The sequence below is a fragment of the Oryctolagus cuniculus genome, chromosome 4 (genome assembly GCF_051225735.1).
Source record: "Oryctolagus cuniculus isolate XC-2025 breed Fujian yellow rabbit chromosome 4, ASM5122573v1, whole genome shotgun sequence".
In the NCBI taxonomy this organism is placed as follows: Eukaryota; Metazoa; Chordata; class Mammalia; order Lagomorpha; family Leporidae; genus Oryctolagus; species Oryctolagus cuniculus.
Window position 1 is genome coordinate 81,937,262 of NC_142870.1, and position 15,454 is coordinate 81,952,715.

The 15,454-nt window shown below is 44.9% G+C and overlaps 1 protein-coding gene across 6 annotated transcripts in view; it reads right to left on the bottom strand.

The window, feature by feature from the left end:
* Positions 1-15,454, bottom strand: part of LMLN (leishmanolysin like peptidase) — an 88,543-nt gene that overhangs the window by 34,196 nt on the left and 38,893 nt on the right. For 5 of the 6 annotated variants that reach the window (XM_002716542.6, XM_089331892.1, XM_089331893.1 and 2 more), the window contains 2 exons: positions 6,094-6,201; positions 333-409 (listed from right to left, as the gene is read on the bottom strand). In XM_002716542.6, coding sequence (XP_002716588.4) covers positions 333-409; positions 6,094-6,201 — 185 coding nt within the window. The remainder of the gene's footprint in view (positions 1-332; positions 410-6,093; positions 6,202-15,454) is intronic. The other variant, XR_016233154.1, reaches the window with a different exon arrangement.

Sequence of the window (15,454 nt, forward strand, 5' to 3'; positions counted from 1 at the left end):
AAACCAGGATCTAAACATTACCAATTCCATTTACAATTTTAAAAATTATTTAGTCTTTCCTTTATATGGTCATGACTTCTGCTTTAGAAAATAAATCTCTTTAGATCTAGGATTTTGTTCTATTCATCATTATACCTCAGGGCCTCAAACATTCATTGAATGAATGAATGAACGGTGCTCTTATACATAATGGACAAGTAATTATACAAACTTCAAAGATTAAGAACATTTTGTAATTAAGTAAATGTAAACCAGCATTTACTTAAGCTATAAACTTAATATGCATTTCATTTTAAGAAGCATCTTATATCACATTCTCACAGCTATCTTACCCAGTGTCCTCCATTAATGCCAGAGTGATTCGAGAGAGGACTCGGTTCTGGGTATGAGAACCAGTCATTGCTTCATTCTGAAAATCACCAACATATTTGAATTAGAAGACTGCATTCTGCAACTCCCAATAACTTGTAATTCCTCTGATGTAGATTCAAAATGCTTTAAGTATAAGAGTAGGTCAAAGTGTTCTGCAAAATGATGCAACAGGGGTCGGGGCAGTGGCTTAGAAGATTAAGCCTCCGCCTGCAGTGCTGGCATCCCATATGGGTGCCGGTTCCAAGTCCTAGCTGCTCCAGCTCCCTGGTAATGTGCCTGGGAAAGCAGCAGAAGACAGTCCAAGTACTTCTGAAAATAAAATCTATTGTCTGCCTTAAATGTCTCCATTGTATTTCACTTCCCTGGAACGGTAAGCAATCAGCATTTAGAACTCAGTGATGACAACGAAGATAAACAGGTAGGTAGGTAGGTAGGTAGATACTATGGTAAAAATATACTGTCTTGGCAAAGTAAAGAAGGAAGCTGAGAAAGATGACTAAATAATTGAGGTAAGGGAAATAGTGCTTTCATAACCTTCAACTTTGTTCACAGGAATATATACAAATATGCAAAGCAAGTATCACACAATCGTGGAACGAAAGAATTTACATGAAGAACCTAAAATAACATCAAGATATACTGTCATCTTAATATTTTAATTCATATCATACAATTATTACCAGGAGGTTATCCAACAGTGGGAAGGCTTGTCTGTCTCTTAATGGAGCATTTCCCATTCGTATTTTAATTATTCTTTGGATGTTTACATTAAACATTGGACAGTCATCTCAAGTACTTTACTACCATCCTTTAAAAATAAAATCGTTCGGGCCGGCGCCGCGGCTCACTAGGCTAATCCTCCACCTAGCGGCGCCGGCACACTGGGTTCTAGTCCCGGTCGGGGCACCGGATTCTGTCCCGGTTGCCCCTCTTCCAGGCCAGCTCTCTGCTGTGGCCAGGGAGTGCAGTGGAGGATGACCCAAGTGCTTGGGCCCTGCACCCCATGGGAGACCAGGAAAAGCACCTGGCTCCTGGCTCCTGCCATCGGATCAGCGCGGTGCGCCGGCCGCAGCGGGCCGGCCGCGGCGGCCATTGGAGGGTGAACCAACGGCAAAGGAAGACCTTTCTCTCTCTCTCTCTCTCTCTCTCTCTCTCTCACTGTCCACTCTGCCTGTCAAAACCGTTCGGGGCCGGCACTGTGGCACAGTGGGTTAAAGCCCTGGCCTGAGGCGCCGCATCCCATATGGGTGCCGGTTTGAGATCAGGCTGCTCCACTGCCTATCCGGCTCTCTGCTATGGCCTGGGAAAGCAGTAGAAGCTGGCCCAAGTCCTTGGGTCCCTGTACCCATGTGGGAGACCCAGAAGAAGCTCCTGACTCCTGACTTCAGATTGGCTCAGCTCCAGTCGTTGCAGCCATTTGGGGAGTGAACCAGCGATGGAAGACCTCTCTCTGTGTCTCTACCTCTTTCTGTAACTCTGTCTTTGAAATATATAAAATTAATCTTAAAAAAATAAAATAAAACCATTCAAAGACACAAAATTGATTTCAGAGAAAGGAAGAAGTTAATAAAATCACTACTCTGAGGTCTTCCTCTGAAAAGCACATTAATTTTCACTTTTTTTTTTAAAGATTTATTTATTTATTTGAAAGTCAGAGTTACACAGAGAGAGGAGAGGCAGAGAGAGAGAGGTCTTCCATCCACTGGTTCACTCCCCAGATGGCCACAACGGCCGGAGCTGTGCTGATCCGAAGCCAGGAGCCAGGAGCTTCATCTGGATCTCCCACGTGGGTGCAGGGGCGCAAGGATTTGGGCCATCTTCTATAGCTTTCCCAGGCCATAGCAGAGAGCTAGATCAGAAGTAGAGCAGCTGGGACTAGAACCGGAGCCCATATGGGATGCCGGCGCTTCAGGCCAGGGCATTAACCCACTGCGCCACAGCGCCGGCCCCTAAAATTCACTTCTGACCAATCCATAGCTTTCTCTCTTTCTTTCAAGATTTATTTATTTATTTATTTATTTGAACGAATTAGAGAGAGGGAGACACAGAGATCATCCATCTACTGGTTTACTGCCCAAATGGCTGCAACATTCAGGACTGAGATAAGCTGAAGCCAGGAGCCTGGAGCTCCTTCCAGGTCTCCCACATAGGTACAGGCTCCCAAACACTTGGGTCATTCTCCACTGCTTTCCCAGGTGCATTAGCAGGGAGCTGGATGGGAAGTGGAGCAGCCAGGACTTTCAATTAGTGTCCATGTGGGATACCTGCGCCACAGGCGGTGGCTTTACCCTCCATGCCACAGCACCTGCCCTATGGGTATAACCATTAAGAGGATCTGTAAATTATGTCTATGGAATTTTTAAAATTATCATTACTTACTTATTTGAAAGTCAGAGTTACAGAAAGAGAAGAGAGACAGAGACACAGATCTTCCATCTGCTGGTTCATTTCACAAATGGCTACAATGGCCAGGGCTTGGCCAGGCTGAAGCCGGGAGCTTGGAACTCTATCCGGATCTCCTACGTTGGTGGTAGGGGCCAAAGCACTTGGGCCATCTTCTGCTGCTTTCCCAGGCACATTAGCAGGGAACTGGATAGGAAGTGGAGCAGCCAGCACTCAAACTGGCACTCATATAGAATGCCAGCATCAGAGTTGGTGGCTTACCCAGCTATGCCATAATACTAGCTCCAATGGGACTCAAAAATGATGTTGGTCCCTATTTTGGACATAGTTTACTTATGCAACAGGCTGGTTCTTGTATCTATCCGTTGTGGTCTTTTGTTCCAGTACTTGAGATGGAGAGGGTGGGGGAGAGCCACAGATGACAGATAGGCCCTAGAAAACTGTGTGGAGCACAGGGGGGTTCTTTTTTTTTTTTTTTTTTTTTAAGATTTATTTATTTATTTGAAAGTCAGAGTTACACACAAAGAGAAGGAGAGACAGAGAGAGAAGTCTTCCATCCACTGGTTCACTCCCCAGAGGGCTGCAATAGCTGGAGCTGCGTTGATCCAAAGCCAGGAACTAGGAACTTCCTCCGGGTTTCCCAGGCGGGCGCAGGGCCCAAGGACTTGGGCCATCTTCCACTGCTTTCCCAGCCCATAGCAGAGAGCTGGATTGGAAGTGGAGCAGCCAGGACTCAACCAATACCCATATGGGATGCCGGCACTGCAGGCGTTGGCCTAACCCACTATGCCACATCGGCGGCCCCAAGGGAGATTCTTGACTCTGCCATGCTAGCATGCAGCGTGTTCTAATATCTTTCTAAGCAAATCTTTTGCTCCTTTTCTCTACCATCTGGTGAGTTTACCTGACTGTTACTTACCGTGTTTTCTCAAAAGACTTTCAGAATCAAGAGATTCCTGGCCAAAAAGAAAAACAAATTGCCTCATTCTCCAACGGATTTGGACAAAAACCTGGTAATAAAATACGTCCAACTCCTCCAAGAGGAGACACTGGAGAACTACACTGGGTCTAAAGGAATGCACTTGCAATGGCACACATCTTTATGCTGTATCAAGGTCACTAACTTAACCATATCCCATTAATGATATGCCACCACTTCTAGACAGCCAGGCATGTTCAGTTGGGGGTGATTAGTGGGTTGGTACAGTAACAAGTGTGTAAAAATTCTGACGAAAAAAAAATCTTTTATCATGTGAGCAGTTTAGGTCTTGTATGTTTGATTGTTCAATTGAGCCTAAGAACACTCACTGAAACACTACCCCGGGAGGGGATTCAGGATATAATTAAGTATCGCTTTACAACATTTTAAAAATTAACAATTTAAACTACAGTTTTTCATTAACAGCAGACAGTCATATTACATTCATATAATGCTATTTAAAAATTAGGACATTCAAGTATTATCGTCTATTCTGCTGAAGCGTGTTTTGGCAGTGTGAATAAATTCATGTGAAATTGGAAAATAAGAAAGTGACATCAACATAGCACGGAATCATGTTGGTTCATAATGATTTTTTCCTGGATATTAATATTTCGAGACAAAGCAGTAATAACTAAATGCAAAGTACAGTAAAACAGCTAAACAGGGGAACGCTGTGCTGTGTCTGATGCCTATGCACTCCATCTTTTTCCACTTGGCTGAAAATAGCCAGAGGCCCTATCTGCAAGGTCTTATTGCATGGTTTTTCTATCCTTGTCCCTATTACGCAGATTTACAATCCTTCATCTAGCTATCATTGCTTCTTCTTCTTGGTGAAGATAAAATCCTAGAGATAGGACTTTTTATTAATTGGAATTTGAATGGCTTCTAAAGTGAGCTGGTAGCTTTTATTATGAGTTACTATTTTTGTTAGTGCTCTGGTGACTTGCTGTGCCCACAAGGCTTGGCACTTTTAATGTCAGTTTTGAAAAAAAGATTTTTTTTTTTTTTTGACAGGCAGAGTGGACAGTGAGAGAGAGAGACAGAGAGAAAGGTCTTCCTTTTGCCGTTGGTTCACCCTCCAATGGCCGCCACGGCTGGCCCGCTGCGGCCGGCGCACTGCGCTGATCCGATGGCAGGAGCCAGGAGCCAGGTGCTTTTCCTGGTCTCCCATGGGGTGCAGGGCCCAAGTACTTGGGCCATCCTCCACTGCACTCCCTGGCCACAGCAGAGAGCTGGCCTGGAAGAGGGGCAACCGGGACAGAATCTGGCACCCCAACTGGGACTAGAACCCGGTGTGCCGGCGCCGCTAGGCGGAGGATTAGCCTAGTGAGCCGCGGCACCGGCCCAAAAAGATTTTTTTATTTTTTATTTTTATTTTTTTTGACAGGCAGAGTGGGCAATGAGAGAGACAGAGAGAAAGGTCTTCCTTTGCCGTTGGTTCACCCTCCAATGTCCGCATTGATCGGATGGCAGGAGCCAGGTACTTATCCTGGTCTCCCATGGGGTGCAGGGCCCAAGCACTTAGGCCATCCTCCACTGCACTCCCTGGCCACAGCAGAGAGCTGGCCTGGAAGAGGGGCAACCAGGACAGAATCCGGCGCCCCGACCGGGACTAGAACCCGCTGTGCCAGCGCCGCAAGGTGGAGGATTAGCCTAGTGAGCCACAGCGCCGGCCAAAAAAGAGATTTTTTTTTTTTTAAATGAAAACATAGGTCACATTTAGCAAAAGCATCCTCACTACCTTGAAAGAATTAAAAATATACCATTAACTGAAAGAAGTTGCATAAATGCACGAACCCATTAAAAAAACCTAGATGTATTATGTATGTGTGTATGCATATACACACATAGAAAATACACATAATATTTATGGAGGATATATAAAACACTATAGTAGTGGTTACATCTGGAAAGTGAATTTCAAGAACTGAAGAAGTAAAGTAATATTTAAATTTTTTACTTTATAACTTATTTGAATGCCTTTATTAAATAAATAAAAGCCTAGGGAGGTGTTTAACCTAGTATTTAAGATGCCTGGTTTCCTCATCTGAGTGCCTGGGTTCCATTCCAGGCTCTGGCTCCTGACTCCAGCTTCCTGGTAATGTGAACCTTGGGAGGCAATAGTGATGGCTCACATCAATGGGTTCCTGCCACTCATGGGGGAGACCTGGATTATACTCCCAGCTCCTGGTTTCAGCTCCGGCCCATTCCTGACTGTGGCAAGCATTTGGCGAGTGGACCAATGGATAGGATGATGGGAGCTCACTTGCTCTCTCTCTCAAATAAAAAAAAATTAAAAAATTTTTAAGTCTAGTAAAATTTAAATATAAACTGACCTCTAACAACCGCTTTTCCCAGTGGTTGAGTTCAGTGCCCATACCACCCTGATTTTCAAGCTCCATTCCCTCCAGAACTGGACAGTTAAAATGTTTTCGTGCTTCATCCTAAGAATGAGAAAAAATATAAATGACAAACTCTATATAACATGGATATAATAAAGTAGACATTAAAGAATGACTTTGGTGATAACTTCTTTTAAAAATATGGTTTTTAATATAAATAAAACATTTTGAGGCTGTCACATTCTTTGCTAGAAAATTACTTTTTCTTAAAATTTTAAGTTATATATACGAAAAAGTTATAAACTAGAGTGATTGCCATTTGTAACTCTTACATTGATGATTTTTAAAGCTTTCCTTATGGATTGATAATTAGTAACTGTATATATTTATGGGGTAAAAGTTTATGAATATAGTGCAGAATAATTAAATCAAACCAATTAACATACCCATCACCTTAAGTACTTTTTTTAATGGTGAGAAAATGTGAAATTTACTCCCTTAGCAATTTTTAAATGTGCAAGACACTGTTATTAACTATATCCATCCTCCTAGGCAACAGAAAAATAAAACCATATCCCTCATGAGATTTCTATACCCTTTGCCTATCATCTTCTCATGCCCTGATATTCCTACGTACATGACCACATTCTGCTTTCTGCTTCTCTGAGTTCCACTATTTTAGATTTTACAAGTGAGAACATGAGAAAGTATTTATGTTTCTGTGCATGGCTTATATCACTTAGCATGTTCTCCAACTCTAACCTTTTTTTTTTTTAAGATTTATTTATTTATTTGAAAGTCAGAGTTAGAGAAAGAGAAGGAGAGGCAGAGAGAGAGGTCTTTCATCTGCTGGTTCACTCCCCAATTGGCCGCAATGGCCAGAGCTGCGCCGATAAGAAGGAGTCAGGAGCTTCTTCTGGGTCTCACACACGGGTGCAGGGGCCCAAGGACTTGGGCTATCTTTCACTGCTTTCCCAGTCCATAGCAGAGAGCTAGATTGGAAGTGGAGTACTTTTTCATATACATTTTGGCTGTCTTCTTTTAAGAAATGTCTGTATAGGAACCAGCGCCATGGCTCACTTGGTTAATCCTCCACCTGTGGCAGCGGCATCCCAAATGGGTGCCAGGTTCTAGCCCCAGTTGCTCCTCTTCCAGTCCAGCTCTCTGCTGTGGCCTGGGAGGGCAGTGGGAGCCCCTGCACCCGTACGGGAGACCAGGAAGAAGCTGCTGGCTCCTGGCTTCAGATCAGCACAGCGCCGGCAGTGGCGGCTATTTGGGGGGTGAACCAACAGAAGGAAGACCTTTCTCTCTGTCTCTGTCTATAACTCTGTCAAATAAAAAATTTAAAAAAGAGAAATTTCTGTTTAGTTTCCATGCTCATTTTAAGCTGGGTTTTTAGTTTCCTGGCTCTTTTCAGTAGCTTGAGTTTCTTATATATTTCAGATATTAATTCCTTATCAGATGTACAGTATGCAAATATCCTCTCCTACTCTGCAGGTTGTCTCTTCACTCAGTTGTTTCTTTTGCTGGTGTGTAGAAGCTTTTTGGTTTTATATAATCTCATTTTTTTTTGTTGCCTATGTTTTTGGGGTCAAATCTAAAAAAAAACATTGTCTGGACAAATGCAATGCTTTCCCTTCTATGTTTTCTTGTAGCAGTTTTGTTCTTATATCTAAATGTTTATTACATTTTGAGTTGATTCTGGTATATGGTGTGAGATACAGGTCTGATTTCATTTTTCTGCATATGAATATCCAGTTTTCCCAACGCCATTTACTGAAAAGAGTATCCACTTCCCATTGTGTATTCTTGGCACCTTTGTCAAAAATCAGCTGACTGGACATGCAAGGGTTTACTTTTGGGATCTCTATTCTGTCTCACTAGTTGACGCATCTACTTTTATGCTACTACTGTGCTGTTTTAAAGACAGTAGTTGTAGAATACACAGTAGTACCCCCTTATCAGTGGGGATATGTTCCAAGACCCAGTACATGCCTGAAGACCTCAGACAGTACAAAATCTAATATATGCATGTTTTTCCCTATACATGGGATCATTTTGTAAAACCCCTTTTTATTTAAAATCTTTTATTTTCTAAATGTTTACTTCCTTCTCACAATAAAAGACTTTTTATAACTTATTTGAGAGGTAAGAAAGAGAGAACACATAAATTGAGAAAGAGGGGGCTGGCGATGTGACCTAGTAGGCTAAGCCTCTGCCTATGGCGCTGGCATCCTATATGGGCGCTGGTTGCTCCTCTTCAGATCCAGCTCCCTGCTGAGGGTCTAGGAAAGCAGAGGAAGATGGGGGTCGGTGCCATGGCACAGTAGGTTTAATCCTCCGCCTGCAGTGCTGGCATCCCACATGGGCGCTGGTTCTAGTCCCAGCTGCTCCTCTTCCGATCCAGCTCTCTGCTATGGCCTGAGAAAGCAGTAGAAGATGGCCCAAGTCTTTGGGCCCCTGCACCAAGGAGACCCGGAAGAAGCTCCTGGCTCCTGGCTTCGGATCGGTGCAGCTCCGGCCATTGTGACCATTTGGGGAATGAACCAATGGAAGGAAGACCTCTCTGTGTCTCTCCCTCTCACTGTCTGTAACTCTACCTTTTAAATAAATAAAATCTAGAAAGAAAGGAAGGAAGGAACGAAGGAAGGAAGGGAGGGAGGGAGGAAAGAAGGAAGGAGGAAGGAGGAAGGAAGGAAGGAAGCAAGCAAGCAAGCAAGCAAGCACAGGAAGATGGCCCAAATGCATGTGCCCCTGTGAGACTCAGAAGAAGTTAGTTCCTGGCTCCTGGCTCTTGATCAGCTCAGCTCCAGCTATTGGGTCATTTGGGGAATGACCCAATGGATGGAAGACCCTTCTCTCCATCTCTCCCTCTCTGTAGTTCTGCCTATCAAATAAATAAATAAATAAATATTTTTTAAAAATAGAGAGGCCGGCGCCGCGGCTCACTAGGCTAATCCTCCGCCTTGCGGCGCCGGCACACCGGGTTCTAGTCCCGGTCAGGGCGCCAGATTCTGTCCCGGTTGCCCCTCTTCCAGGCCAGCTCTCTGCTGTGGCCAGGGAGTGCAGTGGAGGATGGCCCAAGTGCTTGGGCCCTGCACCCTATGGGAGACCAGGAGAAGCACCTGGCTCCTGCCATCGGATCAGAGCAGTGCGCCAGCCGCGGCGGCCATTGGAGGGTGAACCAACGGCAAAGGAAGACCTTTCTCTCTATCTCTCTCTCTCACTGTCCACTCTGCCTGTCAAAAAAATAATAATAATAAATAAATAAAAATAGAGAAAGAGAGCTCCCCTTGACTGCTTCACTCCCCAAATTCCTACAATGGTGGGGACTAAACCAAGACAAAAGCCAGAGCTGGGATCTTAATCCAGGTCTCCCATGTTGATGGCAAGAACTCAATCTACTGGAGCCATCACCTGGTGCTTCCAAGAGTCTTCACTGGAGGCAACACTGTGGTGGTAGGTTAATCCTGTGCCTACCGTGCTGGCATCCCATGTGGGCACCGGTTCAAGACTAGCTGCTCCACTTCTGATCCAGCTCCCTGCTGGTGGCCTGGGAAGCCAGTGGAAGATGGCCCAAGTGCTTGGGCCACTGCACCTACATGAGAGACCCAGAAGAAGCTGATGGTTCCTGGCTTTGGATCAGCCCAACTCTAGCTATTGTGGCCATTTGGGGAGTGATCCAGCAGATGGAAAACCTTTCTGCCTCTCCAATAAATAAATAAATCTTTTAAAACAAGACAAAAGTCTTCATTGGTGAGAAATTGGAAACGGCAGCCACGGCCAGGAATCAAACCCGAGCACTCAGATGTAGGATATCAGCTGGGCCAAATGCCTGCCTCTGATATTGGAATTTGGATAGGAGTTGAGTAGTGATACGTAGAATACTTTAGGTGATATGGACATTTTATTTTATTTTTAAACTTATTTGAGAAGCAAAGAAGGAAAGGCTGGTATTATGGTTCAGTGCATTAAACCACTGCTTGTGGGTCCGGCGCTGTGGCATAGCGGGTAAAGCCACTGCCTGCAGTGCCAGCATCCCATATGGGCACCGGTTCCAGTTCTGGCTGCTCCTCTTCCTATCCAGCTCTCTGTTATGGCCTGGGGAAGCAATGGAAGATGGCCTAACTCCTTGGGCCCCTGCACCCACGTGGAAGACCCAGAAGAAGACCCTGTCTCCTGGCTTTGGGTCGGTGCAGCTCCAGCTGCTGCAGCAATTTAGGAGTGAACCAGTGGATGGAAGACCTCCCTCTCTCTCTCTCTCTCTCTTTCTCTGCCTCTCTGTGTAACTCTGACTTTCAAATAAATAAATACATCTTTTAAAAAATAAACCACTGCTTGGGATACTGGAAGCTCATAAGCCAATTTGAGTGCCAGCTGCTCTGCTTCTGAGCCAACTTCCTGCTCATGTGCCTGGGAAGGCAGTGGAAGATGGACCAACTTGGGCCCTTGCACCCATGTGAGAAATCAGGATAGAGTTCCTGGCTCCTGCTTTCAGCCTGATCCAGACTTGGCTGATGTGACCAACTGGGGAGTGAACCAGTATATGGACAATCTGAATTTTCCTCTCTCTGTTGCTCTTACAAATAAATAAGTAAATAGATAGAAAGATCTCAAAAAGCGAGCAAGCGAGTGAGAGAGATTCCCACCTGCTGGTTCATTCCCCAAATGCCCACAATGGGCAGGGCTGGGCAGAGGTCAAAGCCGAGAGTCCAGAACTTAAGCCAGGTCTCCCACATGGGTGACAGGGACTCTACTACTTGAGCCATCACTGCTGCCTCTCAGAGTCTGCATTAGCAGGAAGCTGGAATCAGGAGCTGGAACCAAATACTGAACTGATGTATTCCAATATGGGAGGCAGTCTCTTAATTGTTAGGCCAAACACCTGACCTGATATCTTAATAATGCTAATTTTTTGATTGGGCATTTGGTACAGCAATTAAGCACCACTTTGGACACTCATCCCATGTAGGAGTGCCTGGGATCCAGACTTGTTTTCATTCCCAATTCCAGTTTCCTGCTAATGTGCACAAATGGGTGGCAGCAGTGATACCTGAAGAAGTTAGGTACTAGGGCTGGCATTGTGACATAGTAGATCAAGTCTGCCTTGACACCAGCAACCCATGGAGTTTGGTTTAAAGTTGTAGATGCTCCACTTCCAATCCAGTTTCCTGATAACGTGCATGGAAAAGCAGCAGAAGATGGCCCACGTACTTGGGCCCCTGCTACCCATGTTGGAGACCAGGATAGAGTTCCAGGCTCCTGGCTTGGCCTGGCTATCACGGTCATTTGGGAAGTAAATCACTGAATAGAAGATCTCTTTCTCTGTCTCTTCTTCTCATCTCTCTCTGTCACTTCGCCTTTCAAATACACAAAATAGGGCCAGTGTTGTGGCGCAACAGGTTAAGCTGTCACCTGCAATGCCAGCATACCAGTTGGGCACTGGTTCAAGTCCTGGCTTCTCTACTTCCAATCCAGCTCCCTGCTAATGCACCTGGGAAAGCAGTGGAGGATGGCCCACCTGCTACCCATTTGAGACACCAGGATGAAGCTCCTGGCTTTGGCCTAGCTCAGCTCTGGGCAATGCAGCCATCTGGGGAGAGAACCAACAGATGGAAGATTTCTCTTTTCATGTTTTTCCTCCTCTCTAACTCTGCCTTTCAAATAAATAAATAAATCTTAAAACAAACAAACCAAAAAAAAAAAACCCAAACAACCTTCAAATACATAAAATAAATCTTAACCAAAAAAGTCAAATAAATAAATAAAAGTTGGGTCCCTACCAACCATGAGAAAGACCTGAACTGAATTCTTGGCTCCTGGCATCAGGCTGGCCCGGCCCCAGGTGTTATGGGCATTTAAGGGTGAAACAGCAGATGAGAGAACTCTCCATCTGTCTCTTTGCCTTTCAAAAAAGCATAAAATATTTAAAAATTGACTCTTCCAATCTATTAACATGATATATCCTTTCATTTCTTTGTGTCTTCTTTAATTTCTTTCATCAGTGTTTTATAGTTTTTAGTATACAGGTCTTTAATCCCCTGGTTAAATATATACCTAAGTATTTTATACTTTTATGGCTTTTGTAAATGGGATTCTCTTGATTTTTTTATTTCAGCTTTAAGTTTTTTATTGTAGTAGAAAATAGATAAAATTTGCATTTTTAAGTGTACAAATCATGATGTTACACAACCATCACCACTATCCACTTCCAGAACTCTTCTTTCAAGGGAATAAGAACTTTTAGAATAGCTGGTAATTGGAAGTAAGCTGGACTTAACCTATGGCAAAGTAGGATCTGAGATGAATGATAATTTTCAAGTCTCAGAAGCCAAGCTTATTTCCCTTGCTTGCTTGCTTGCTTTTTATTTATTTATTTTGAAAGTCAGAGTTAGAGAGACAGATATTCCTTCTTCCAGTTCACTCCCCTGCTCTGGGTCAGGCGAAAACCAGGAAATAAGAACTTCACCTAAGTCTCCCACATGGGTGGCAGGGGCCCAAGCACTTGTGCCATCTGTTATTGCTTTCCCCACAACATAGCATGAAGCTGGATTGGAAGTGAAACAGCTAGGACATGAACTGGTGCCCATATGGGATACCAGTGTCACATACCAAGGCTTTATCCACTAAGCCACAACACTGGCCCCTCCCTCACATTCTAACTTCCTTTAGTAAGGAGGGAACCTGATTCCCCCTTCTCAGACGAGAGGTGGCTCGCTCTTTCTTTCTTCTCTCTTTCTTTTGACAGGCAAAGATAGACAGTGAGAGAGGAGACAGAGAGAAAGTTATAGACAGTGAGAGAGACAGAGAGAAAGGTCTTCCTTCCGTTGGTTCACCCACCCAAATGGCCACTAAGGCCGGCACTGCGCCAATCCGAAGCCAGGAGCCAGGTGTTTCCTCCTGGTCTGCCATGCAGGTGAAGGAACCCAAGCACTTGGGCCATCCTCCACTGCCTTCCCAGGCCACAGCAGAGAGCTGGACTGGAAGAGGAGCAACTGGGACTAGAACCCAGCGTGCTGTGGCCACAGGAAGAGGATTAGCCAAGTGAGCCACAGCGCCAGCCGATATGGCTGTTTCTTTACAGGAGAACCAAGCTTCTGGAAGGAAGAGTATGGTTGGGAAGGCCAGTGTATGTATACAGGCAGTATGCTATGGAAATAACAGACTTGACATTAAGAAATCTGTAGTCTGGTCTCTGTTACTAGCTCTGTGGACTTCTGTGTCACACAACTTTGGCTTCAGTTCATTTTATGAAATGAGGGCTTTCCACTGGATAACCTCTGAAGTCTCGTAATTTCAATACCCTGATTTAGAGTATGAACAGTTTTTCTTCTTTTTTTTTTCTTCAGTTTTTCTTCTTAATCCCAGAAGTCCCCACAGACTTGATGTCTTTCTGAAGGTTCTCCTGAAACTTGTGTGTAATATAGCAAAGGACTCATCCATTACACATGAACTTGTTAAGTGTGCCTTGCTACACGAGGCCACAGACTGTCTGATTATCCTAGACCACTGCTCTCAAGGACAGGTGAAGGTAAAATAGAGGTTGCAGCTTGATTTCAGTCAGGCCCCATTAGGTAATTCTTGCGATGGATTATGGTTTATTGTTCATGGGCCTGACCACATCTGGAAATGAAGACAAGAGGGTTTTAGGTCTCTATCTCTGCACCCTCTGGCCTCTAGAGTTTGATAAAATACCTTATTTTCTTTTAAAGCTATTCAGAACCATTCGGGGATGGTACTGTGGGGTAGCGGGTAAAGCTGCTGCCCACAGTGCCAGAATCTCATATGGGCGCCGGTTTGAGACTCAGCTGCTCCACTTCTGATCCAGCTCATTGCTATGGCCTGGGGAAGCAGTAGAAGATGACCCAGGTTCTTGGGCCCCTGCACCCACGTGGGAGACCTGGAAGAAGCTCCTGGTTCCAGACTTTAGATGGGCCCAGCTCCGACTATTGTGGCCATTCAGGGAGTGAACCAGCAGATGGAAGACCTCTCTCTCTCTCTCTCTGCCTCTCTGTAACTGCCTTTCAAACAAATAAATGAATCTTTTTAAAAATGCATTCTGTTGGCCGGCGCCATGGCTCACTTGGTTAATCCTCTGCCTGCAGTGCTGGCATCCCATATGGGCACCGGGTTCTAGTCCCAGTTGCTCCTCTTCCAGTCCAGCTCTCTGCTGTGGCCCGGGAAGGCAGTGGAGGATGGCCCAGGTGCTTGGGCCCCTGAACCTACATGGGAGACTAGGAAGAAGCACCTGGCTCCTGGCTTCGGATCGGCACAGCGCCGGCCATAGTGGCCATTTTGGGGGGGGTGAACCAACGGTAAAAGGAAGACCTTTCTGTCTCTCTCACTGTCTATAACTCTACCTGTCAAATAAATTAAAAATAAATAAATTTTAAAAATGCATTCTGTTCTAGTTTTCTGAATTCAAAAGGGAGAAATAATGAGCTTTTATAAAACAACAAGGAGTAAAAACAAATGCCTGCAACAACCAGGACTGGGTCAGGCTGAAGCCAGGAGCTTGATCTGGATCTCCCACATTGGTGGCAGGGAGTCAAGTACTTGAGCTATCACTGCTGCTTTCCAAGGTGCACATCAGCAGGAAGCTGGAATCGAGTGTAGAGCCAGGCCTTGAACCCAGGCACTCTGATATTAAATGCAAAATCCAGGTGGTGGGATAGGAGAAATAATTTAATTGAAAGACGAAAGCATCGTGAAAAGTAATTCATATCCTAGAAATATTTGGAGATAGTATAGGGTTTGCTGTTTTATCAGTTTATTCAAACTATTTCATCCTAGCTCTTAAAGTATTAGACAGGTAAGCCTGATAGCCAACTGATTGTGCTTTGGCTGTCATAGAATAGCTCCTTTATGTGGAAGCAGAACATTTATAAGCATGTTAACAATTTCTAAAGTAACATTTGTTGACCTGGTGTCATCTACGCTTTCCCTCTTTTTTTTTTTAATATTTATTTATTTGAAAGTAGAGCTACACAGAGAGGAGAGGCAGAGAGAGATAAAGGTCTTCCATCCACTGGTTTACTCCCCAATTGGCTGCAACAGCTGGAGCTGCGCCAATCCAAAGCCAGGAGCCAGGAACTTCTTCTGGATCTCCCACGTGGATGCAGGGGCCCAGGGACTTGGGCCATCTTCCACTGCCTTCCCAGGCCATAGCAGAGAGCTGGTGGGGAAGTGGAGCAGCCAGGACTCAAACCGGCGCCCATATGGGAATGCCGGCAGGCACTGCAGGTGGCAGTCTCACTTGCTACACCACAGCGCTGGCCCCCGCTTTCCCTCTTGAATGTGAGATCAAGAATGAAGAACTCAAGGTAAAAGGGGTTGGGTGGGAGAACAAGTCAGA